The sequence below is a fragment of the Leptodactylus fuscus genome, unplaced genomic scaffold (assembly GCF_031893055.1).
Source record: "Leptodactylus fuscus isolate aLepFus1 unplaced genomic scaffold, aLepFus1.hap2 HAP2_SCAFFOLD_677, whole genome shotgun sequence".
Classification (NCBI taxonomy): Eukaryota; Metazoa; Chordata; class Amphibia; order Anura; family Leptodactylidae; genus Leptodactylus; species Leptodactylus fuscus.
The window spans coordinates 25,616-53,588 of NW_027440711.1; the positions used below are offsets into that span (position 1 = coordinate 25,616).

The following is a 27,973-nucleotide window of genomic DNA, read 5'->3' on the forward strand; positions in this document are numbered from 1 at the left end:
TTGAGAACCTTTATATGGGATGGGGGGGGCGGGGGGTCTTCCGTGTAAAACCTTTGGGCAAATGTCCATTCTATGGTTTTTGGAGGTGGTCATGTGATCCGATCAGCACCGCTGTGGGAGTCAGAATATTAAGTTCCTAAACCAAACGCGGACCCTCATAACTGATATACCTGCAGGTAAAGGGAATGGATACTGGTGACCTGTCCACAAGATGGACCACAAGATCACTCAGGGGTCAATCAAGTGATCCTGCTGCTGAAAGCGGTCTACAAGGTAATGAAGGGTATGGAGATAGATCTTCAGGCTCTGTCCCCATACACCTCAATAGGAGCAGAGTTACTTCTGGCCATATACTACGTACACAGATCAGGGTCCGAATCCCAGACCCCCACCGGTCTGATCATATTCCATGGAGAGGTCATCAGCCCCCCTAACCCAGGGACAACTCCTTTAATGACCTAAATACAAATCATGGATAAGAATGAGAAATGTCTGCAGAGACATCGAGAAGACGGTGGGATAGTCAAGGACAAGAGATGCATCTGCTGGAGGACTGAGGTAGAAAGGGTTAATGCCTTCTTATGTCTTCACCTCTATCACAGGGGTCGCGGCAGGACATTACTCCAGGAGTATAAGGCACCGTCACATGAAAGGTCACCTCTCCGCTTACTCTGGGCAGGGTCTCCTATACGGAGCTTCTCTGACTAATGGCACTGATCCCCTAGTCACAGGATAGGAGGGTCTAAACACTGGGGTTCATGAGAATGCCGGCGCCATAGAAATGGAACGTGGTGCACATGCTGAGATACCGCTCCATTCACTGCCATGGGGCTCCCCAAGATTGCTGTTCCAGAAACTCCACAGAAGTGGATGGAGCGGTGGCAGAGCATGCACAATACTACTCCACTCACGTGGTATACATGGCCACTACTGGAGACCTGCATCCCCTATAGATCCACCCCCTTCATTTCCCCACACAGTCTCTATGAAGACTCCCACTAGAGGGTCCTTTGATGTCTCTTCTACAGTTGAAGACCAGACAAAGAAGAACATCACTGAAGAGGCCGAAAAGAAGGAAAGACCTGCGGCGTGCTACCTGTAATACTAGTGAGGAGGGCATTATGGATCCTGGAGTGTCTCAGATGACAGTGGGTGAAACTGTCCATAAAAAGAGATGAGACGATGGTCCCGACACTGCAACGTGGAATAAGAGAGTAATCCACTATAGTATAACTGATGGGATTGGGTATAAATACTAGACGTCGGGGTCTCACCATAACAAGAACATTGACTACACCGCACCCGAACGTCATAGAGCTCAGAATAGACCTTCTCCAAAGGAACAAAAGCAAAAGCGTTCCCTACTCAAGTCGAACAGAATGTGGTCTCCAGGACTCGACAACTTAACTACAATCGTTGTCCCACATTTTCAAGTTTAGGTCAGGAAATAAATAAGTGATCTGTAAGATCCAGGAGAACTGGGGTAAACATGGCGCACCTTCCGGGAACGTCTTCCACCACTAGACTTCACAAAAACCTGAAACATCTCACTAGCTAATATGCTAGAAGTCTCGGCGGTCGAGGTGAGACCAGGCGGCGACCTCCGGCCCACGTCACTTACAACGTTCAGTCAGTGGATGAGACAACATGTGTTTTTTCAGAACTGATTTGGCAATGAAATGTTTGCCGCAGAGGTGACAGGCGTAGGGTCGCTGCCCCGAATGCTTCCGCTTGTGGCTTTCCAACTCAGTCTTATTGAAAAAGCACCGGCCGCACGTGGAGCAGTGCACAGGCAACGAGTGACTCTTCTGATGTTTCGCCAGTGATGTTTCGCTGTAGAAACAACCCCCGCACACGGAGCACACACACAACTTCAAGTCGGTGTGAATGACCTGGTGTTTGACCAGGAATGACATCTCGGTGAAGCTTTTCCCGCACAGGGAACAGATGAAGAGTTTATCTACAGTGTGAATGACTTGGTGGCGAGCAAGATCCAAGTTACTGAAAAAGCCTTTCTGGCAACTGGGACAGTGATAGAGGATCTCCACCGTGTCGGCGCCCTGACGGACGGAGTACACAGAAGAACCCATGTGCTCATTATCACCGTCTGTTTCCGGATGCTCTGGAAGGGGCGAAGGAACTTGAGTTTTTTTAAGGATTTTGCGCGGTCTTCCATTACGTGAGGCTGGTTCCATCGGCTTCACAGACGTGGATTGTCGTTTGGGATATCGGCAGGTTTTGGAGTCTTTCGGTTCTTTAAAGGAGTCTGCTTCCTCCTTGATACAAATAGGCAAGTACTGGATATTTAAGGTGGTGTCACCAAGATCTACTTTGTTGGATGGGGCTGGTTCCTCCATAATAGGAGGACATAAATATGGAGGTGGACCTGAGGATGGATAAATATTGGCAAGGGTCAGGCTTGGTTCAACACGTAAGACCGGTTTCTCGATACTATAAGGATAAGTATGATCTATGGACCTAGACATATTGGTGTTGGTGAGGTCTTCTGCATCATCTGAGGCTGGTTCCTCCTTAATATGCATAGAGTGAAGTTGTGGAGCAGGGGGTGGTGTTGTATTTGGGAGATGTTCTTCACCCCAGGAGATATCACATGGTTCCTCCTTGATACGGACAGAGAAGTACTGGGCATAATCTACATCACTGATATTTCCATTCTCATATCCAGAGGAGATTTCGGGATCGGTTTCACTGGAAATCTTTTGCGTTTCTTGGGAATGATATAGTTCTGAGCTTTCTGTCCCCGATTCCGTGTCCATGTCATCCTCATTTACAAGAACCGATGTTACATTATGGAGAAGACGATTATTGCAAATAGAGGCACCTAAAGGACAAGAAAAACACAGATGTCAATATTAATAGTCCATGTAGTATCATGTACAAGGCAAAGACGGAAGAGTCACCGCGCCTGTAATATGGAGGACTGTCACGGGATGGTTAGAGTCTATACTATAGGCAATGTGTAATATATATTTCATGTGGAATGTATTCTCTAACCTGTTATATACATCAATGTGTAATTGGCTGATTAGGGTCTAGTGTGTTAGCACATTGTATGCAAATACCTCTAACTAGTGAGGACAATGGGTGGAGATAATCTGCTCAGTGTCTCCAAGAAGATGTTGGATGGTGCATTGTCCATAGTAGACAGGGAGTCTGCTCTCCTTGGTATAGGTGAGGGGGGAAGGATCTGTGACTCAGCCCTTCCCCCCCACAGATATAGGATGTAACAGTCTTAGTATATAGTATATAGCTAGCAGTTAGTATGTGTTAGCCGGCCTGTGCACAGCTCTGTAGAGAGCCAGGATATAGTTACAGGACCAAGGAACCAAAGCTATCATTGGATTGTGACTTCTGTGGACTTATTGTTGTTACGGTTGATGTGACCGCCGCCGGCTACTAACTTTGTGGATTACAATAAATTGCTGTTGTCTCCCGACCTCTTGCGTCCGTGTTGATTCAAAAGACCATCCGGAGGAAGACGTATACCTTTGCTCCGTGACAACTGGTTGGCAGCGGTGGGATCAACAGCGGACAGCGAGATGGACTACAGCAGCCCAGCGATTAATGGAGCCACAACCTCAGAATACAGGAACTGGACTATGGCAAGTCTACAAGTAAGGGCCCGGGAACTAAACCTGAGTTACCAGGGAAGAACGAAAGAGCAACTGATCGAGGCACTGGAGGAGATGACCCTGCAAAGCGACCATGAGGAGGGCTGCCCCCAGGAGACAGTAGAGATACAGGAGTGGCAGGTACAGACCCAAAAGAGCAGATGGGTTGTTTTGTATGAGGAGGAATTGGCAGTGCTGGGGCTAGAAGCAACTGCAGAGCAAAGGAGTAGAGCATTACAGAGGGCTCAGGAAACGGAGAAGGAGGAACAGAGAATGGCGCATGAAAAGGAAAGAATGGCGCATGAAATGCGAATGGCTGAGATAACTACGCGGAATTATAATCAAACGTCGACCCCCAGCCCAACAGTGAGAGAACCACCATATGTCTCCCATAAACACTTCAAGACCTTTGATGAAGCGGCTGGGGATGTTGATGGATATTTTCAGGACTTCGAACACCAGTGCCACCTGATGGAAGTCCCAGAGAAGGATTGGGTCCGGTATCTGGTGGGGCACCTACGAGATGGGGCTGCGGAAGCTCTCAGAGCCATGGACCCTAGTGATCAGCGGGACTATGAGGCCATTAAAAGAGCGGTGCAGAAGTATTATGCAGTCACTCCAGAGACCTACCGAGTTCAGTTCCGCTCTTTGTCTTACAATGGGGGAAGCTCCTTCCACATGTTCGCCCACAAGTTGAAGCAAGCATGCAAGCGCTGGCTAGAAGGAGAGGAGGCTGTCACAGTCGATAAGATCCTCCAAGTCATACTTAAGGAACAGTTCTTTTCCCAGTGCCCCGCTGAGATCCGTGAGTTGGTGCTGGAACGGAACCCAGCCACAGTTGAGCAAGCTGCTTCCCTTGCAGATGAGGGCCTGACCATCAAGCCGCAGTGGAAGAGGTTGTTTGCAGAGGAGCGGAAAACTACCACAGTCCGCCAGACACCCTTCAGCCAGCCACCCACCTTTCGTGTCCGGCCTCAGGATTACAATTCCCCCTCTACCCCTGCCCCAGCCCATCGGCCTCCAGCTATGAACAACCCTGTCCCTAGACAACGACCCACTGGAAGAATGCTAGAGCGCAGATGTTTTGGGTGCGGGCGGCCTGGACATTTGCAAGCTAGTTGCCCTGCTAACATGGGGGCACGGGCCACCGTGGCATCCCGGCCTATTCACTACCTGGGAACCACCCCTAGGACAGAAAGTTTGGCCCCATTTCCAGATGACTCCATGAATGACCCATCTGTTCCACCTCCAGGGGTCTATGGGATTCAGCCTTCCGCCACACATCCCGCAAACCTTCAGAGGAAGCACTTGCAGGAGGTCCTACTGGATGGCCGAACAGTTGTTGGATTCCGGGACTCGGGAGCTTTCCTAACGGTAGCGGACCCCCGAGTTGTGCGACCCGAGGCCCTAGAGGAGGGCCCTGGCATTTCTATCAAGTTGGCAGGGGGTACTCAAAGACGTATTCCTAAAGCTACCGTGGAACTCGACTATGGTTATGGACCAAAACGATGCACAATTGGTGTGATGAGCGGGCTGCCGGCCGATGTTCTGTTAGGCAACGATGTTGGAAATCTACAGTGCCACTTTGTGGGAGCAGTGACCCGAAGCCAAGCTCAGAGAGACGCCAACATGGATCCACCGGATTTTCTGCCAGATGCCAGCCCTTCAACTCTACAACTTTACCATTCAGTACCGCCGAGGGAACCAACACCAGAACGCAGATGGGTTATCCCGGCAGGAGGACATATGAGCTATAGAGACTGATGTGCATTCCCCAATTTACCTGTGTAGGCCAATTGTGTCATGCACATGTTTTGAGAGGGGGAGGGGTTGTCACGGGATGGTTAGAGTCTATACTATAGGCCATGTGTAATATATATTTCATGTGGAATGTATTCTCTAACCTGTTATATACATCAATGTGTAGTTGGCTGATTCGGGTCTAGTGTGTTAGCACATTGTATGCAAATACCTCTAACTAGTGAGGACAATGGGTGGAGATAATCTGATCGGTGTCTCCAAGAAGATGTTGGATGGTGCATTGTCCATAGTAGACAGGGAGTCTGCTCTCCTTGGTATAGGTGAGGGGGGAAGGATCTGTGACTCAGCCCTTCCCACCCACAGATATAGGTGTAACAGTCTTAGTATATAGTTGTAGCTGGAGTTAGTATGTGTTAGCCGGCCTGTGCACAGCTCTGCAGAGAGCCAGGATTTAGTTACAGGACCAAGGAGCCAAAGCTATCATTGGATTGTGACTTCTGTGGACTTATTGTTATTACGGTTGATGTGACCGCCGCCGGCTACTAACTTTGTGGATTACAATAAATTGCTGTTGTCTCCCGACCTCTTGCGTCCGTGTTGATTCAAAAGACCATCCGGAGGAAGACGTATACCTTTGCTCCGTGACAAGGACAAACTGCAAAAACATTCCCTTACCCGGTAATGCAAAATTCTGGGGTTTCTCCTTCATGATCTCGTCATACAGATCCTTGTGTCCTTCTAAATACTCCCACTCCTCTTACCTGGTGATGTGGGGGTCAGATGATTGGGGGGGGGGATCTAGGGGCCCCTCCATACTGCTCTCTACCATCACTCCTCTTACCTGGTGATGTGGGGGTCAGATGATGGGGGGGGGATCTAGGGGCCCCTCCATACTGCTCTCTACCATCTCTCCTCTTACCTGGTGATGTGAGGGTCAGATGATGGGGGGGGGGGATCTAGGGGCCCCTCCATACTGCTCTCTACCATCACTCCTCTTACCTGGTGATGTGGGGGTCAGATGATGGGGGGGGGGGGGATCTAGGGGCCCCTCCATACTGCTCTCTACCATCTCTCCTCTTACCTGGTGATGTGGGGGTCAGATGATGGGGGGGGGGGATCTAGGGGCCCCTCCATACTGCTCTCTACCATCTCTCCTCTTACCTGGTGATGTGGGGGTCTGGGGGTCGTCCATCATCACCTCCTTGTACAGATCCTTGTGTCCTTCTAAATACTCCCACTCCTCCATGGAGAAATAGACGGTGACATCCTGACACCTTATAGGAACCTGACAACACAATGACACCGTCCTCATCATCCTCCAGACACATCATCCCTTGTGTTAGTGTCTAATGTCCCAGCATTCCCGGCAGCGCTCACCTCTCCGCTCAGCAGACACATCATCTTCTTGGTCAGCTCCAGGATCTTCTGCTCGTTGTTGCTCTCAGGTATCAGTGAGTGAGGTGAAGGCTCCATGATGGGGCTCCGGCTCCTGCTCCATCCTCCTGACACATGGGGGCGGCTGCTGGGGGTCACATACTTATCAGATGTCTTCTTCACTACTGTGTAGTCCTGAGTATGGAGAGAGCCTGATAAATATCACTATAGACATTCCCACAATCCCTCACATCTCCGCTCCTGTGTTATTACATGGGACAGATTTCCCACAATCCCTCCCCTCTCCTGTGTTATTACATGGGACAGATTTCCCACAATCCCTCACCTCTCCGCTCCTGTGTTATTACATGGGACAGATTTCCCACAATCCCTCACCTCTCCGCTCCTGTGTTATTACATAGGACAGATTTCCCACAATCCCTCACCTCTCCGCTCCTGTGTTATTACATGGGACAGATTTCCCACACTCCCTCCCCTCTCCTGTGTTATTACATGGGACAGATTTCCCACAATCCCTCCCCTCTCTTGTGATATTACATGGGACAGATTTCCCACAATCCCTCCCCTCTCCTGTGTTATTACATGGGACAGATTTCCCACAATCCCTCCCCTCTCCTGTGTTATTACATGGGACAGATTTCCCACAATCCCTCCCCTCTCCTGTGTTATTACATGGGACAGATTTCCCACAATCCCTCCCCTCTCCTGTGTTATTACATGGGTCAGATTTCCCACAATCCCTCACCTCTCCTGTGTTATTACATGGGACAGATTTCCCACAATCCCTCCCCTCTCCTGTGTTATTACATGGGACAGATTTCCCACAATCCCTCCCCTCTCTTGTGATATTACATGGGACAGATTTCCCACAATCCCTCCCCTCTCCTGTGTTATTACATGGGACAGATTTCCCACAATCCCTCCCCTCTCTTGTGATATTACATGGGACAGATTTCCCACACTCCCTCCCCTCTCCTGTGTTATTACATGGGACAGATTTCCCACAATCCCTCACCTCTCCTGTGTTATTACATGGGACAGATTTCCCACAATCCCTCCCCTCTCCTGTGTTATTACATGGGACAGATTTCCCACAATCCCTCACCTCTCCTGTGTTATTACATGGGCCAGATTTCCCACAATCCCTCCCCTCTCCGCTCCTGTGTTATTACATGGGACAGATTTCCCACAATCCCTCCCCTCTCCTGTGTTATTACATGGGACAGATTTCCCACAATCCCTCCCCTCTCCTGTGTTATTACATGGGACAGATTACCCACAATCCCTCTCCGCTCCTGTGTTATTACATGGGACAGATTTCCCACAATCCCTCACCTCTCCTGTGTTATTACATGGGACAGATTTCCCACAATCCCTCCCCTCTCCTGTGTTATTACATGGGACAGATTTCCCACAATCCCTCACCTCTCCTGTGTTATTACATGGGCCAGATTTCCCACAATCCCTCCCCTCTCCTGTGTTATTACATGGGACAGATTTCCCACAATCCCTCCCCTCTCCTGTGTTATTACATGGGACAGATTTCCCACAATCCCTCCCCTCTCCTGTGTTATTACATGGGACAGATTACCCACAATCCCTCTCCGCTCCTGTGTTATTACATGGGACAGATTTCCCACAATCCCTCACCTCTCCTGTGTTATTACATGGGACAGATTTCCCACAATCCCTCACCTCTCCTGTGTTATTACATGGGACAGATTTCCCACAATCCCTCCCCTCTCCGCTCCTGTGTTATTACATGGGACAGATTTCCCACAATCTCTCCCCTCTCCTGTGTTATTACATGGGACAGATTTCCCACAATCCCTCCCCTCTCCTGTGTTATTACATGGGACAGATTTCCCACAATCCCTCCCCTCTCCTGTGATATTACATGGGACAGATTTCCCACAATCCCTCCCCTCTCCTGTGTTATTACATGGGACAGATTTCCCACAATCCCTCACCTCTCCTGTGTTATTACATGGGACAGATTTCCCACAATCCCTCACCTCTCCTGTGTTATTACATGGGACAGATTTCCCACAATCCCTCCCCTCTCCTGTGTTATTACATGGGACAGATTTCCCACAATCCCTCACCTCTCCTGTGTTATTACATGGGACAGATTTCCCACAATCCCTCCCCTCTCCTGTGTTATTACATGGGACAGATTACCCACAATCCCTCACCTCTCCGCTCCTGTGTTATTACATGGGACAGATTTCCCACAATCCCTCCCCTCTCCGCTCCTGTGTTATTACATGGGACAGATTTCCCACAATCCCTCACCTCTCCGCTCCTGTGTTATTACATGGGACAGATTTCCCACAATCCCTCACCTCTCCGCTCCTGTGTTATTACATGGGACAGATTTCCCACAATCCCTCCCCTCTCCTGTGTTATTACATGGGACAGATTTCCCACAATCCCTCCCCTCTCCTGTGTTATTACATGGGACAGTTTTCCCACAATCCCTCCCCTCTCCTGTGTTATTACATGGGACAGATTTCCACAATCCCTCCCCTCTCCGCTCCTGTGTTATTACATGGGTCAGATTTCCCACAATCCCTCCCCTCTCCGCTCCTGTGTTATTACATGGGACAGATTTCCCACAATCCCTCCCCTCTCCTGTGTTATTACATGGGACAGATTACCCACAATCCCTCTCCGCTCCTGTGTTATTACATGGGACAGATTTCCCACAATCCCTCACCTCTCCTGTGTTATTACATGGGACAGATTTCCCACAATCCCTCACCTCTCCTGTGTTATTACATGGGACAGATTTCCCACAATCCCTCCCCTCTCCGCTCCTGTGTTATTACATGGGACAGATTTCCCACAATCTCTCCCCTCTCCTGTGTTATTACATGGGACAGATTTCCCACAATCTCTCCCCTCTCCTGTGTTATTACATGGGACAGATTTCCCACAATCCCTCCCCTCTCCTGTGTTATTACATGGGACAGATTTCCCACAATCCCTCCCCTCTCCTGTGATATTACATGGGACAGATTTCCCACAATCCCTCCCCTCTCCTGTGTTATTACATGGGACAGATTTCCCACAATCCCTCACCTCTCCTGTGTTATTACATGGGACAGATTTCCCACAATCCCTCACCTCTCCTGTGTTATTACATGGGACAGATTTCCCACAATCCCTCCCCTCTCCTGTGTTATTACATGGGACAGATTTCCCACAATCCCTCACCTCTCCTGTGTTATTACATGGGACAGATTTCCCACAATCCCTCCCCTCTCCTGTGTTATTACATGGGACAGATTACCCACAATCCCTCACCTCTCCGCTCCTGTGTTATTACATGGGACAGATTTCCCACAATCCCTCCCCTCTCCGCTCCTGTGTTATTACATGGGACAGATTTCCCACAATCCCTCACCTCTCCGCTCCTGTGTTATTACATGGGACAGATTTCCCACAATCCCTCACCTCTCCGCTCCTGTGTTATTACATGGGACAGATTTCCCACAATCCCTCCCCTCTCCTGTGTTATTACATGGGACAGATTTCCCACAATCCCTCCCCTCTCCTGTGTTATTACATGGGACAGATTTCCCACAATCCCTCCCCTCTCCTGTGTTATTACATGGGACAGTTTTCCCACAATCCCTCCCCTCTCCTGTGTTATTACATGGGACAGATTTCCACAATCCCTCCCCTCTCCACTCCTGTGTTATTACATGGGTCAGATTTCCCACAATCCCTCCCCTCTCCGCTCCTGTGTTATTACATGGGTCAGATTTCCCACAATCCCTCCCCTCTCCTGTGTTATTACATGGGACAGATTTCCCACAATCCCTCCCCTCACCTGTGTTATTACATGGGACAGTTTTCCCACAATCCCTCCCCTCTCCTGTGTTATTACATGGGACAGATTTCCACAATCCCTCCCCTCTCCGCTCCTGTGTTATTACATGGGTCAGATTTCCCACAATCCCTCCCCTCTCCGCTCCTGTGTTATTACATGGGTCACATTTCCCACAATCCCTCCCCTCTCCTGTGTTATTACATGGGACAGATTTCCACAATCCCTCCCCTCTCCGCTCCTGTGTTATTACATGGGACAGATTTCCCACAATCCCTCCCCTCTCCGCTCCTGTGTTATTACATGGGACAGATTTCCCACAATCCCTCACCTCTCCTGTGTTATTACATGGGACAGATTTCCCACAATCCCTCCCCTCTCCTGTGTTATTACATGGGACAGATTACCCACAATCCCTCTCCGCTCCTGTGTTATTACATGGGACAGATTTCCCACAATCCCTCACCTCTCCTGTGTTATTACATGGGACAGATTTCCCACAATCCCTCCCCTCTCCTGTGTTATTACATGGGACAGATTACCCACAATCCCTCTCCGCTCCTGTGTTATTACATGGGACAGATTTCCCACAATCCCTCACCTCTCCTGTGTTATTACATGGGACAGATTTCCCACAATCCCTCACCTCTCCTGTGTTATTACATGGGACAGATTTCCCACAATCCCTCCCCTCTCCGCTCCTGTGTTATTACATGGGACAGATTTCCCACAATCTCTCCCCTCTCCTGTGTTATTACATGGGACAGATTTCCCACAATCCCTCCCCTCTCCTGTGTTATTACATGGGACAGATTTCCCACAATCCCTCCCCTCTCCTGTGATATTACATGGGACAGATTTCCCACAATCCCTCCCCTCTCCTGTGTTATTACATGGGACAGATTTCCCACAATCCCTCACCTCTCCTGTGTTATTACATGGGACAGATTTCCCACAATCCCTCACCTCTCCTGTGTTATTACATGGGACAGATTTCCCACAATCCCTCCCCTCTCCTGTGTTATTACATGGGACAGATTACCCACAATCCCTCTCCGCTCCTGTGTTATTACATGGGACAGATTTCCCACAATCCCTCACCTCTCCTGTGTTATTACATGGGACAGATTTCCCACAATCCCTCACCTCTCCTGTGTTATTACATGGGACAGATTTCCCACAATCCCTCCCCTCTCCGCTCCTGTGTTATTACATGGGACAGATTTCCCACAATCCCTCCCCTCTCCTGTGTTATTACATGGGACAGATTTCCCACAATCCCTCCCCTCTCCTGTGATATTACATGGGACAGATTTCCCACAATCCCTCCCCTCTCCTGTGTTATTACATGGGACAGATTTCCCACAATCCCTCACCTCTCCTGTGTTATTACATGGGACAGATTTCCCACAATCCCTCACCTCTCCTGTGTTATTACATGGGACAGATTTCCCACAATCCCTCCCCTCTCCTGTGTTATTACATGGGACAGATTTCCCACAATCCCTCACCTCTCCTGTGTTATTACATGGGACAGATTTCCCACAATCCCTCCCCTCTCCTGTGTTATTACATGGGACAGATTACCCACAATCCCTCACCTCTCCGCTCCTGTGTTATTACATGGGACAGATTTCCCACAATCCCTCCCCTCTCCGCTCCTGTGTTATTACATGGGACAGATTTCCCACAATCCCTCACCTCTCCGCTCCTGTGTTATTACATGGGACAGATTTCCCACAATCCCTCACCTCTCCGCTCCTGTGTTATTACATGGGACAGATTTCCCACAATCCCTCCCCTCTCCTGTGTTATTACATGGGACAGATTTCCCACAATCCCTCTCCTCTCCTGTGTTATTACATGGGACAGTTTTCCCACAATCCCTCCCCTCTCCTGTGTTATTACATGGGACAGATTTCCACAATCCCTCCCCTCTCCGCTCCTGTGTTATTACATGGGTCAGATTTCCCACAATCCCTCCCCTCTCCGCTCCTGTGTTATTACATGGGTCAGATTTCCCACAATCCCTCCCCTCTCCTGTGTTATTACATGGGACAGATTTCCACAATCCCTCCCCTCTCCGCTCCTGTGTTATTACATGGGACAGATTTCCCACAATCTCTCCCCTCTCCTGTGTTATTACATGGGACAGATTTCCCACAATCCCTCCCCTCTCCTGTGTTATTACATGGGACAGATTTCCCACAATCCCTCCCCTCTCCTGTGATATTACATGGGACAGATTTCCCACAATCCCTCCCCTCTCCTGTGTTATTACATGGGACAGATTTCCCACAATCCCTCACCTCTCCTGTGTTATTACATGGGACAGATTTCCCACAATCCCTCACCTCTCCTGTGTTATTACATGGGACAGATTTCCCACAATCCCTCCCCTCTCCTGTGTTATTACATGGGACAGATTACCCACAATCCCTCTCCGCTCCTGTGTTATTACATGGGACAGATTTCCCACAATCCCTCACCTCTCCTGTGTTATTACATGGGACAGATTTCCCACAATCCCTCACCTCTCCTGTGTTATTACATGGGACAGATTTCCCACAATCCCTCCCCTCTCCGCTCCTGTGTTATTACATGGGACAGATTTCCCACAATCCCTCCCCTCTCCTGTGTTATTACATGGGACAGATTTCCCACAATCCCTCCCCTCTCCTGTGATATTACATGGGACAGATTTCCCACAATCCCTCCCCTCTCCTGTGTTATTACATGGGACAGATTTCCCACAATCCCTCACCTCTCCTGTGTTATTACATGGGACAGATTTCCCACAATCCCTCACCTCTCCTGTGTTATTACATGGGACAGATTTCCCACAATCCCTCCCCTCTCCTGTGTTATTACATGGGACAGATTTCCCACAATCCCTCACCTCTCCTGTGTTATTACATGGGACAGATTTCCCACAATCCCTCCCCTCTCCTGTGTTATTACATGGGACAGATTACCCACAATCCCTCACCTCTCCGCTCCTGTGTTATTACATGGGACAGATTTCCCACAATCCCTCCCCTCTCCGCTCCTGTGTTATTACATGGGACAGATTTCCCACAATCCCTCACCTCTCCGCTCCTGTGTTATTACATGGGACAGATTTCCCACAATCCCTCACCTCTCCGCTCCTGTGTTATTACATGGGACAGATTTCCCACAATCCCTCCCCTCTCCTGTGTTATTACATGGGACAGATTTCCCACAATCCCTCCCCTCTCCTGTGTTATTACATGGGACAGATTTCCACAATCCCTCCCCTCTCCGCTCCTGTGTTATTACATGGGTCAGATTTCCCACAATCCCTCCCCTCTCCGCTCCTGTGTTATTACATGGGTCAGATTTCCCACAATCCCTCCCCTCTCCTGTGTTATTACATGGGACAGATTTCCACAATCCCTCCCCTCTCCGCTCCTGTGTTATTACATGGGACAGATTTCCCACAATCCCTCCCCTCTCCGCTCCTGTGTTATTACATGGGACAGATTTCCCACAATCCCTCACCTCTCCTGTGTTATTACATGGGACAGATTTCCCACAATCCCTCCCCTCTCCTGTGTTATTACATGGGACAGATTACCCACAATCCCTCTCCGCTCCTGTGTTATTACATGGGACAGATTTCCCACAATCCCTCACCTCTCCTGTGTTATTACATGGGACAGATTTCCCACAATCCCTCACCTCTCCTGTGTTATTACATGGGACAGATTTCCCACAATCCCTCCCCTCTCCGCTCCTGTGTTATTACATGGGACAGATTTCCCACAATCTCTCCCCTCTCCTGTGTTATTACATGGGACAGATTTCCCACAATCCCTCCCCTCTCCTGTGTTATTACATGGGACAGATTTCCCACAATCCCTCCCCTCTCCTGTGATATTACATGGGACAGATTTCCCACAATCCCTCCCCTCTCCTGTGTTATTACATGGGACAGATTTCCCACAATCCCTCACCTCTCCTGTGTTATTACATGGGACAGATTTCCCACAATCCCTCACCTCTCCTGTGTTATTACATGGGACAGATTTCCCACAATCCCTCCCCTCTCCTGTGTTATTACATGGGACAGATTTCCCACAATCCCTCACCTCTCCTGTGTTATTACATGGGACAGATTTCCCACAATCCCTCCCCTCTCCTGTGTTATTACATGGGACAGATTACCCACAATCCCTCACCTCTCCGCTCCTGTGTTATTACATGGGACAGATTTCCCACAATCCCTCCCCTCTCCGCTCCTGTGTTATTACATGGGACAGATTTCCCACAATCCCTCACCTGTCCGCTCCTGTGTTATTACATGGGACAGATTTCCCACAATCCCTCACCTCTCCGCTCCTGTGTTATTACATGGGACAGATTTCCCACAATCCCTCCCCTCTCCTGTGTTATTACATGGGACAGTTTTCCCACAATCCCTCCCCTCTCCTGTGTTATTACATGGGACAGATTTCCACAATCCCTCCCCTCTCCGCTCCTGTGTTATTACATGGGTCAGATTTCCCACAATCCCTCCCCTCTCCGCTCCTGTGTTATTACATGGGTCAGATTTCCCACAATCCCTCCCCTCTCCTGTGTTATTACATGGGACAGATTTCCCACAATCCCTCCCCTCTCCGCTCCTGTGTTATTACATGGGACAGATTTCCCACAATCCCTCACCTGTCCGCTCCTGTGTTATTACATGGGACAGATTTCCCACAATCCCTCACCTCTCCGCTCCTGTGTTATTACATGGGACAGATTTCCCACAATCCCTCCCCTCTCCTGTGTTATTACATGGGACAGTTTTCCCACAATCCCTCCCCTCTCCTGTGTTATTACATGGGACAGATTTCCACAATCCCTCCCCTCTCCGCTCCTGTGTTATTACATGGGTCAGATTTCCCACAATCCCTCCCCTCTCCGCTCCTGTGTTATTACATGGGACAGATTTCCCACAATCCCTCCCCTCTCCGCTCCTGTGTTATTACATGGGACAGATTTCCCACAATCCCTCACCTCTCCTGTGTTATTACATGGGACAGATTTCCCACAATCCCTCCCCTCTCCTGTGTTATTACATGGGACAGATTACCCACAATCCCTCTCCGCTCCTGTGTTATTACATGGGACAGATTTCCCACAATCCCTCACCTCTCCTGTGTTATTACATGGGACAGATTTCCCACAATCCCTCCCCTCTCCTGTGTTATTACATGGGACAGATTACCCACAATCCCTCTCCGCTCCTGTGTTATTACATGGGACAGATTTCCCACAATCCCTCACCTCTCCTGTGTTATTACATGGGACAGATTTCCCACAATCCCTCACCTCTCCTGTGTTATTACATGGGACAGATTTCCCACAATCCCTCCCCTCTCCGCTCCTGTGTTATTACATGGGACAGATTTCCCACAATCTCTCCCCTCTCCTGTGTTATTACATGGGACAGATTTCCCACAATCCCTCCCCTCTCCTGTGTTATTACATGGGACAGATTTCCCACAATCCCTCCCCTCTCCTGTGATATTACATGGGACAGATTTCCCACAATCCCTCCCCTCTCCTGTGTTATTACATGGGACAGATTTCCCACAATCCCTCACCTCTCCTGTGTTATTGCATGGGACAGATTTCCCACAATCCCTCACCTCTCCTGTGTTATTACATGGGACAGATTTCCCACAATCCCTCCCCTCTCCTGTGTTATTACATGGGACAGATTTCCCACAATCCCTCACCTCTCCTGTGTTATTACATGGGACAGATTTCCCACAATCCCTCCCCTCTCCTGTGTTATTACATGGGACAGATTACCCACAATCCCTCACCTCTCCGCTCCTGTGTTATTACATGGGACAGATTTCCCACAATCCCTCCCCTCTCCGCTCCTGTGTTATTACATGGGACAGATTTCCCACAATCCCTCACCTCTCCGCTCCTGTGTTATTACATGGGACAGATTTCCCACAATCCCTCACCTCTCCGCTCCTGTGTTATTACATGGGACAGATTTCCCACAATCCCTCCCCTCTCCTGTGTTATTACATGGGACAGATTTCCCACAATCCCTCCCCTCTCCTGTGTTATTACATGGGACAGTTTTCCCACAATCCCTCCCCTCTCCTGTGTTATTACATGGGACAGATTTCCACAATCCCTCCCCTCTCCGCTCCTGTGTTATTACATGGGTCAGATTTCCCACAATCCCTCCCCTCTCCGCTCCTGTGTTATTACATGGGTCAGATTTCCCACAATCCCTCCCCTCTCCTGTGTTATTACATGGGACAGATTTCCACAATCCCTCCCCTCTCCGCTCCTGTGTTATTACATGGGACAGATTTCCCACAATCCCTCCCCTCTCCTGTGTTATTACATGGGACAGATTACCCACAATCCCTCCCCTCTCCGCTCCTGTGTTATTACATGGGTCAGATTTCCCACAATCCCTCCCCTCTCCGCTCCTGTGTTATTACATGGGTCAGATTTCCCACAATCCCTCCCCGCTCCTGTGTTATTACATGGGACAGATTTCCACAATCCCTCCCCTCTCCGCTCCTGTGTTATTACATGGGACAGATTTCCCACAATCCCTCCCCTCTCCGCTCCTGTGTTATTACATGGGACAGATTTCCCACAATCCCTCCCCTCTCCGCTCCTGTGTTATTACATGGGACAGATTTCCCACAATCCCTCACCTCTCCTGTGTTATTACATGAGACAGATTTCCCACAATCCCGCACCTCTCCGGTCAGCAGGTAGATGATCTCCAGGCTCAGCTTTAGGATTTGCTCTTTTCTCGCACTCCATTCCTTCTCCATCTTGCCTAGCTCTGGGGATTATCTTGTGCTGAGGTGTTTCGGGCCGGCCTCTTATCCTGGAGATGCAGAGAATACATATTGGATATCTTTGGGTGCACACTCGGCCTGCCATTGTTCTTTCACCATCATCTCTACCCTATTGATAAGTTTTAAAGTTGCTTCATCCCCTTTAAAGAAGAACTCCAGAAAAACTTTTTGTACCAGGCGCGGTGCTGGAGTAACCCGAGCACAATACAGCGGAGCAGAATGTGAACAAGAGCGGAGAAGCTGTCGTGGAATCATATAGAAGAGCGATATATAATATATATGACTTATTATACCCGTATATAATACAGCAGCTATATAATAACAGTATATATATAATACAGAGACAAATATAATACAATACACATACACAATATATAGCACATGATATAACAGCACGTATATACAGTATATAGCACAGAACAGCACAAATATATAGTATATAGCACAGTACAGCACATATATACAGTATATAGCACAGTACATATATACAGTATATAGCACAGTACAGCACATATATACAGTATATAGCACAGTACAGCACAAATATATAGTATATAGCACAGTACAGCACGTATATACAGTATATAGCACAGTACAGCACGTATATACAGTATATAGCACAGTACAGCACATATACAGTATATAGCACCGTACAGCACATATATACAGTATATAGCACAGTACAGCACGTATATACAGTATATAGCACATGTCACGGAGCAAAGGTATACGTCTTCCTCCGGATGGTCTTTTGAATCAACACGGACGCAAGAGGTCGGGAGACAACAGCAATTTATTGTAATCCACAAAGTTAGTAGCCGGCAGCGGTCACATCAACCGTAATAACAATAAGTCCACAGAAGTCACAATCCAATGATAACTTTGGTTCCTTGGTCCTGTAACTATATCCTGGCTCTCTGCAGAGCTGTGCACAGGCCGGCTAACACATACTAACTCCAGCTACAACTATATACTAAAACTGTTACACCTATATCTGTGGGTGGGAAGGGCTGAGTCACAGATCCTTCCCCCCTCACCTATACCAAGGAGAGCAGACTCCCTGTCTACTATGGACAATGCACCATCCAACATCTTCTTGGAGACACTGATCAGATTATCTCCACCCATTGTCCTCACTAGTTAGAGGTATTTGCATACAATGTGCTAACACACTAGACCCTAATCAGCCAACTACACACTGATGTTTACAACAGGTTAGAGAATACATTCCACATGAAATATATATTACACATTGCCTATTGCCGGACTCTAACCATCCCGTGACAACCCCTCCCCCTCTCAAAACATGTGCATGACACAATTGGCCTACACAGGTAAATTGGGGAATGCACATCAGTCTCTATAGCTCATATGTCCTCCTGCCGGGATAACCCATCTGCGTTCTGGTGTTGGTTCCCTCGGCGGTACTGAATGGTAAAGTTGTAGGTTTGAAGGGCTGGCATCTGGCAGAAAATCCGGTCGATCCATGTTGGCGTCTCTCTGAGCTTGGCTTCGGGTCACTGCTCCCACAAAGTGGCACTGTAGATTTCCAACATCGTTGCCTAACAGAACATCGGCCGGCAGCCCGCTCATCACACCAATTGTGCATCGTTTTGGTCCATAACCATAGTCAAGTTCCACGGTAGCTTTAGGAATACGTCTCCGAGTACCCTCTGCCAACTCGATAGAAATGCCAGGGCCCTCCTCTAGGGCCTCGGGTCGCACAACTCGGGGTCCGCTACCGTTAGGAAAGCTCCCGAGTCCCGGAATCCAACAACTGTTCGGCCATCCAGTAGGACCTCCTGCAAGTGCTTCCGCTGAAGGTTTGCAGGATGTGTGGCAGAAGGCTGAATCCCATAGACCCCTGGAGGTGGAACAGATGGGTCATTCATGGAGTCATCTGGACATGGGGGCCAAACTTTCTGTCCTAGGGGTGGTTCCCAGGTAGTGAATAGGCCGAGATGCCACGGTGGCCCGTGCCCCCATGTTAACAGGGCAACTAGCTTGCAAATGTCCAGGCCGCCCGCAACCAAAACATCTGCGCTCTAGCATTCTTCCAGTAGGTCGTTGTCTAGGGACAGGGTTGTTCATAGCTGGAGGCCGATGGGCTGGGGCAAGGGTAGAGGGGAAATTGTAATCCTGAGGCCGGGCACGAAAGGTGGGTGGCTGGCTGAAGGGTGTCTGGCGGACTGTGGTAGTTTTCCGCTCCTCTGCAAACAACCTCTTCCACTGCGGCTTGATGGTCAGGCCCTCATCTGCAAGAGAAGCAGCTTGCTCAACTGTGGCTGGGTTCCGTTCCAGCACCCACTCACGGATCTCAGCGGGGCACTGGGAAAAGAACTGTTCCTTAAGTATGACTTGGAGGATCTTATCGACTGTGACAGCCTCCTCTCCTTCTAGCCAGCGCTTGCATGCTTGCTTCAACTTGTGGGCGAACATGTGGAAGGAGCTTCCCCCATTGTAAGACAAAGAGCGGAACTGAACTCGGTAGGTCTCTGGAGTGACTGCATAATACTTCTGCACCGCTCTTTTAATGGCCTCATAGTCCCGCTGATCACTAGGGTCCATGGCTCTGAGAGCTTCCGCAGCCCCCATCTCGTAGGTGCCCCACCAGATACCGGACCCAATCCTTCTCTGGGACTTCCATCAGGTGGCACTGGTGTTCGAAGTCCTGAAAATATCCATCAACATCCCCAGCCGCTTCATCAAAGGTCTTGAAGTGTTTATGGGAGACATATGGTGGTTCTCTCACTGTTGGGCTGGGGGTCGACGTTTGATTATAATTCCGCGCAGTTATCTCAGCCATTCGCATTTCATGCGCCATTCTTTCCTTTTCATGCGCCATTCTCTGTTCCTCCTTCTCCGTTTCCTGAGCCCTCTGTAACGCTCTACTCCTTTGCTCTGCAGTTGCTCCTAAGCCCCAGCACTGCCAATTCCTCCTCATACAAAACAACCCATCTGCTCTTTTGGGTCTGTACCTGCCACTCCCGTATCTCTACTGTCTCCTGGGGGCAGCCCTCCTCATGGTCGCTTTGCAGGGTCATCTCCTCCAGTGCCTCGATCAGTTGCTCTTTCGTTCTTCCCTGGTAACTCAGGTTTAGTTCCCGGGCCCTTACTTGTAGACTTGCCATAGTCCAGTTCCTGTATTCTGAGGTTGTGGCTCCATTAATCGCTGAGCTGCTGTAGTCCATCTCGCTGTCCGCTGTTGATCCCACCGCTGCCAACCAGTTGTAACGGAGCAAAAGTATACGTCTTCCTCCGGATGGTCTTTTGAATCAACACGGACGCAAGAGGTCGGGAGACAACAGCAATTTATTGTAATCCACAAAGTTAGTAGCCGGCGGCGGTCACATCAACCGTAATAACAATAAGTCCACAGAAGTCACAATCCAATGATAACTTTGGTTCCTTGGTCCTGTAACTATATCCTGGCTCTCTGCAGAGCTGTGCACAGGCCGGCTAACACATACTAACTCCAGCTACAACTATATACTAAAACTGTTACACCTATATCTGTGGGTGGGAAGGGCTGAGTCACAGATCCTTCCCCCCTCACCTATACCAAGGAGAGCAGACTCCCTGTCTACTATGGACAATGCACCATCCAACATCTTCTTGGAGACACTGATCAGATTATCTCCACCCATTGTCCTCACTGGTCCTCACTAGTTAGAGGTATTTGCATACAATGTGCTAACACACTAGACCCTAATCAGCCAACTACACACTGATGTTTACAACAGGTTAGAGAATACATTCCACATGAAATATATATTACACATTGCCTATTGCCGGACTCTAACCATCCCGTGACAGCACAGTACAGCACATATATACAGTATATAGCACAGTACAGCACATATATACAGTATATAGCACAGTACAGCACGTATATACAGTATATAGCACAGTACAGCACATATATATATAATACAGTATATAGCAACAGTACAGCACATATATACAGTATATAGCACAGTACAGCACATATATACAGTATATAGCACAGGACAGCACGTATATACAGTATATAGCACAGTACAGCACGTATATACAGTACATAGCACAGTACAGCACGTATATACAAGTATATAGCACAGTACAGCACATATATACAGTATATAGCACAGGACAGCACATATATACAGTATATAGCACAGTACAGCACATATATACAGTATATAGCACAGGACAGCACATATATACAGTATATAGCACAGGACAGCACGTATATACAGTATATAGCACAGTACATATATACAGTATATAGCACAGTACAGCACGTATATACAGTATATAGCACAGTATAGTACATATATACAGTATATAGCACAGTACAGCACATATATACAGTATATAGCACAGTACCAGCACATATATACAGTATATAGCACAGTACAGCACGTATATACAGTATATAGCACAGTACAGCACATATATACAGTATATAGCACAGGACAGCACATATATACAGTATATAGCACAGTACAGCACATATATACAGTATATAGCACAGTACAGCACGTATATACAGTATATAGCACAGTACAGCACGTATATACAGTATATAGCACAGTACAGCACGTATATACAGTATATAGCACAGTACAGCACATATATACAGTATATAGCACAGTACAGCACGTGTATATAGCACAGTACAGCACATATATACAGTATATAGCACAGTACAGCACGTGTATATAGCAACAGTACAGCACGTATATACAGTATATAGCACAGTACAGCACATATATACAGTATATAGCACAGTACAGCACGTATATACAGTATATAGCACAGTATAGTACATATATACAGTATATAGCACAGTACAGCACGTGTATATAGCACAGTATAGTACATATATACAGTATATAGCACAGGACAGCACGTATATACAGTATATAGCACAGTACAGCACATATATACAGTATAATAGCACAGTATAGTAGATATATACAGTATATAGCACAGTACAGCACGTGTATATAGCACAGTATAGTAGATATATACAGTATATAGCACAGTACAGCACGTGTATATAGCACAGTATAGTAGATATATACAGTATATAGCACAGTACAGCACGTGTATATAGCACAGTATAGTAGATATATACAGTATATAGCACAGTACAGCACGTGTATATAGCACAGTATAGTACATATATACAGTATATAGCACAGTACAGCACGTGTCATATAGCACAGTATAGTAGATATATACAGTATATAGCACAGTACAGCACGTGTATATAGCACAGTATAGGAGATATATACAGTATATAGCACAGTACAGCACGTGTATATAGCACAGTATAGTAGATATATACAGTATATAGCACAGTACAGCACGTGTATATAGCACAGTATAGTAGATATATACAGTATATAGCACAGTACAGCACATATATACAGTATATAGCACAGTACAGCACGTGTATATAGCACAGTATAGTACATATATACAGTATATAGCACAGTACAGCACGTGTATATAGCACAGTATAGCACATATATAGTATATAGCACAGTACAGCACGTGTATATAGCACAGTATAGTAGATATATACAGTATATAGCACAGTACAGCACGTATATACAGTATATAGCACAGTACAGCACATATATACAGTATATAGCACAGTACAGCACGTGTATATAGCACAGTATAGTACATATATACAGTATATAGCACAGTACAGCACGTGTATATAGCACAGTATAGCACATATATACAGTATATAGCACAGTATAGTAGATATATACAGTATATAGCACAGTACAGCACATATATACAGTATATAGCACAGTACAGTACATATATACAGTATATAGCACAGTACAGCACGTGTATATAGCACAGTACAGCACATATATACAGTATATAGCACAGTACAGCACGTGTATATAGCACAGTACAGTACATATATACAGTATATAGCAACAGTACAGCACGTGTATATAGCACAGTATAGCAACATATATACAGTATATAGCAACAGTATAGTAGATATATACAGTATATAGCACAGTACAGCACGTGTATATAGCACAGTACAGCACATATATACAGTATATAGCACAGTACAGCACGTGTATATAGCACAGTATAGTAGATATATACAGTATATAGCACAGTACAGCACGTGTATATAGCACAGTATAGTACATATATACAGTATATAGCACAGTACAGCACGTGTATATAGCACAGTATAGTAGATATATACAGTATATAGCACAGTACAGCACGTGTATATAGCACAGTATAGTAGATATATACAGTATATAGCACAGTACAGCACGTGTATATAGCACAGTAACAGTACATATATACAGTATATAGCACAGTACAGCACGTGTATATAGCACAGTACAGCACATATATACAGTATATAGCACAGTACAGCACGTGTATATAGCACAGTATAGTACATATATACAGTATATAGCACAGTACAGCACGTGTATATAGCACAGTATAGTAGATATATACAGTATATAGCACAGTACAGCACATATATACAGTATATAGCACAGTATAGCACATATATACAGTATATAGCACAGTACAGCACATATTACAGTATATAGCACAGTACAGCACATATATACAGTATATAGCACAGTACAGCACGTGTATATAGCACAGTACAGCACATATATACAGTATATAGCACAGTACAGCACGTGTATATAGCACAGTATAGTAGATATATACAGTATATAGCACAGTACAGCACGTGTATATAGCACAGTATAGTACATATATACAGTATATAGCACAGTACAGCACGTGTATATAGCACAGTACAGTACATATATACAGTATATAGCACAGTACAGCACGTGTATATAGCACAGTACAGCACATATATACAGTATATAGCACAGTACAGCACGTGTATATAGCACAGTATAGTACATATATACAGTATATAGCACAGTACAGCACGTGTATATAGCACAGTACAGCACATATATACAGTATATAGCACAGTACAGCACGTGTATATAGCACAGTATAGTACATATATACAGTATATAGCACAGTACAGCACGTGTATATAGCACAGTACAGTACATATATACAGTATATAGCACAGTACAGCACGTGTATATAGCACAGTATAGTACATATATACAGTATATAGCACAGTACAGCACGTGTATATAGCACAGTATAGTACATATATACAGTATATAGCACAGTACAGCACATATATACAGTATATAGCACAGTATAGCACATATATACAGTATATAGCACAGTACAGCACATATATACAGTATATAGCACAGTATAGTAGATATATACAGTATATAGCACAGTACAGCACATATACAGTATATAGCACAGTATAGTAGATATATACAGTATATAGCACAGTACAGCACGTGTATATAGCACAGTATAGTACATATATACAGTATATAGCACAGTACAGCACGTGTATATAGCACAGTATAGCACATATATAGTATATAGCACAGTACAGCACGTGTATATAGCACAGTATAGTAGATATATACAGTATATAGCACAGTACAGCACGTATATACAGTATATAGCACAGTACAGCACATATATACAGTATATAGCACAGTACAGCACGTGTATATAGCACAGTATAGTACATATATACAGTATATAGCACAGTACAGCACGTGTATATAGCACAGTATAGCACATATATACAGTATATAGCACAGTATAGTAGATATATACAGTATATAGCACAGTACAGCACATATATACAGTATATAGCACAGTACAGTACATATATACAGTATATAGCACAGTACAGCACGTGTATATAGCACAGTACAGCACATATATACAGTATATAGCACAGTACAGCACGTGTATATAGCACAGTACAGTACATATATACAGTATATAGCACAGTACAGCACGTGTATATAGCACAGTATAGCACATATATACAGTATATAGCACAGTATAGTAGATATATACAGTATATAGCACAGTACAGCACGTGTATATAGCACAGTACAGCACATATATACAGTATATAGCACAGTACAGCACGTGTATATAGCACAGTATAGTAGATATATACAGTATATAGCACAGTACAGCACGTGTATATAGCACAGTATAGTACATATATACAGTATATAGCACAGTACAGCACGTGTATATAGCACAGTATAGTAGATATATACAGTATATAGCACAGTACAGCACGTGTATATAGCACAGTATAGTAGATATATACAGTATATAGCACAGTACAGCACGTGTATATAGCACAGTACAGTACATATATACAGTATATATCACAGTACAGCACGTGTATATAGCACAGTACAGCACATATATACAGTATATAGCACAGTACAGCACGTGTATATAGCACAGTACAGCACATATATACAGTATATAGCACAGTACAGCACGTGTATATAGCACAGTATAGTACATATATACAGTATATAGCACAGTACAGCACGTGTATATAGCACAGTATAGTACATATATACAGTATATAGCACAGTACAGCACGTGTATATAGCACAGTACAGCACATATATACAGTATATAGCACAGTACAGCACGTGTATATAGCACAGTATAGTACATATATACAGTATATAGCACAGTACAGCACGTGTATATAGCACAGTATAGTAGATATATACAGTATATAGCACAGTACAGCACATATATACAGTATATAGCACAGTATAGCACATATATACAGTATATAGCACAGTACAGCACATATATACAGTATATAGCACAGTACAGCACATATATACAGTATATAGCACAGTACAGCACGTGTATATAGCACAGTACAGCACATATATACAGTATATAGCACAGTACAGCACGTGTATATAGCACAGTATAGTAGATATATACAGTATATAGCACAGTACAGCACGTGTATATAGCACAGTATAGTACATATATACAGTATATAGCACAGTACAGCACGTGTATATAGCACAGTACAGCACATATATACAGTATATAGCACAGTACAGCACGTGTATATAGCACAGTACAGTACATATATACAGTATATAGCACAGTACAGCACGTGTATATAGCACAGTACAGCACATATATACAGTATATAGCACAGTACAGCACGTGTATATAGCACAGTATAGTACATATATACAGTATATAGCACAGTACAGCACGTGTATATAGCACAGTACAGCACATATATACAGTATATAGCACAGTACAGCACGTGTATATAGCACAGTATAGTACATATATACAGTATATAGCACAGTACAGCACGTGTATATAGCACAGTATAGTACATATATACAGTATATAGCACAGTACAGCACATATATACAGTATATAGCACAGTATAGCACATATATACAGTATATAGCACAGTATAGCACATATATACAGTATATAGCACAGTACAGCACATATATACAGTATATAGCACAGTATAGTAGATATATACAGTATATAGCACAGTACAGCACATATACAGTATATAGCACAGTATAGTAGATATATACAGTATATAGCACAGTATAGCACATATACAGTATATAGCACAGTATAGTAGATATATACAGTATATACAGCCGGGTCTCTCCTCCTCACCTGTCACACGGCCGCCTGTCTCTGTCTCCGTCTCTCTCCTCAGGAAGTGTTGCTATGGAGCTGCGCGGGATTTTGGGAGTTTCTCTGTCACTGGCACCAGCAAGGTCACGTGAGTGTGTTGGAGGGGCGGGGCTGAGTATGCGAGGGGCGGGGCTGAGTATGCGAGGGGCGGGGCTGAGTATGCGAGGGGCGGGGCTGAGTATGCGAGGGGCGGGGCTGAGTACTGATACCAGAGACAGAGCAGTCACTGGAAGAGATACAGTGCGCCTGCGTATAGTATAATGCCCCTCAGTGCCTGTACACAGTATAATACCCTCCTTATTACCCCCACACAGTATAATACCCTCATTATTACCCCCACACAGTATAATACCCTCATTATTACCCCACACAGTATAATACCCTCATTATTACCCCACAGTGTAATACCCTCATTATTACCCCACACAGTATAATACCCTCATTATTACCCCACACAGTATAATGCCCTCATTATTACCCCACACAGTATAATACCCTCATTATTACCCCACACAGTATAATACCCTCATTATTACCCCACAGTGTAATACCCTCATTATTACCCCACACAGTATAATACCCTCATTATTACCCCACACAGTATAATGCCCTCATTATTACCCCACACAGTATAATGCCCTCATTATTACCCCACACAGAATAATGCCCTCATTATTACCCCACACAGTATAATGCCCTCATTATTACCCCACACAGAATAATGCCCTCATTATTACCCCACACAATGTAATGTCCTCATTATTACCCCACACAGTATAATACCCTCATTATTACCCCACACAGTATAATACCCTCATTATTACCCCACACAGTGTAATACCCTCATTATTACC

General features: G+C 46.0%; 1 protein-coding gene across 1 annotated transcript; it reads right to left on the bottom strand.

Annotated features, from left to right (window-relative positions):
- Positions 1-92: 92 nt before the first annotated feature.
- LOC142188707 (uncharacterized) lies at positions 93-27,185 on the bottom strand. Its single transcript, XM_075261945.1, has 5 exons — positions 27,099-27,185; positions 17,331-17,509; positions 6,771-6,962; positions 6,555-6,678; positions 93-2,842 (listed from the first exon to the last, which is right to left on the bottom strand). The coding sequence occupies exons 2-5, from the start codon at positions 17,451-17,453 to the stop codon at positions 1,614-1,616; spliced, it is 1,668 nt and encodes a 555-aa protein (XP_075118046.1). The 5' UTR covers positions 17,454-17,509; positions 27,099-27,185; the 3' UTR covers positions 93-1,613.
- Positions 27,186-27,973: the final 788 nt, after the last annotated feature.

Coding starts and splice junctions, on each gene's coding strand:
- LOC142188707 (XM_075261945.1), bottom strand. CDS start 17,453: ATGGAGAAGGAATGGAGTGCGAGAAAAGAGCAAATCCTAAAGCTGAGC. Junction 6,679..6,770: donor TGTGTCTGCTGAGCGGAGAG/GTGAGCGCTGCC, acceptor TTGTGTTGTCAG/GTTCCTATAAGGTGTCAGGA. Junction 2,843..6,554: donor CCAGACCCCCACATCACCAG/GTAAGAGGAGAG, acceptor CTTGTCCTTTAG/GTGCCTCTATTTGCAATAAT.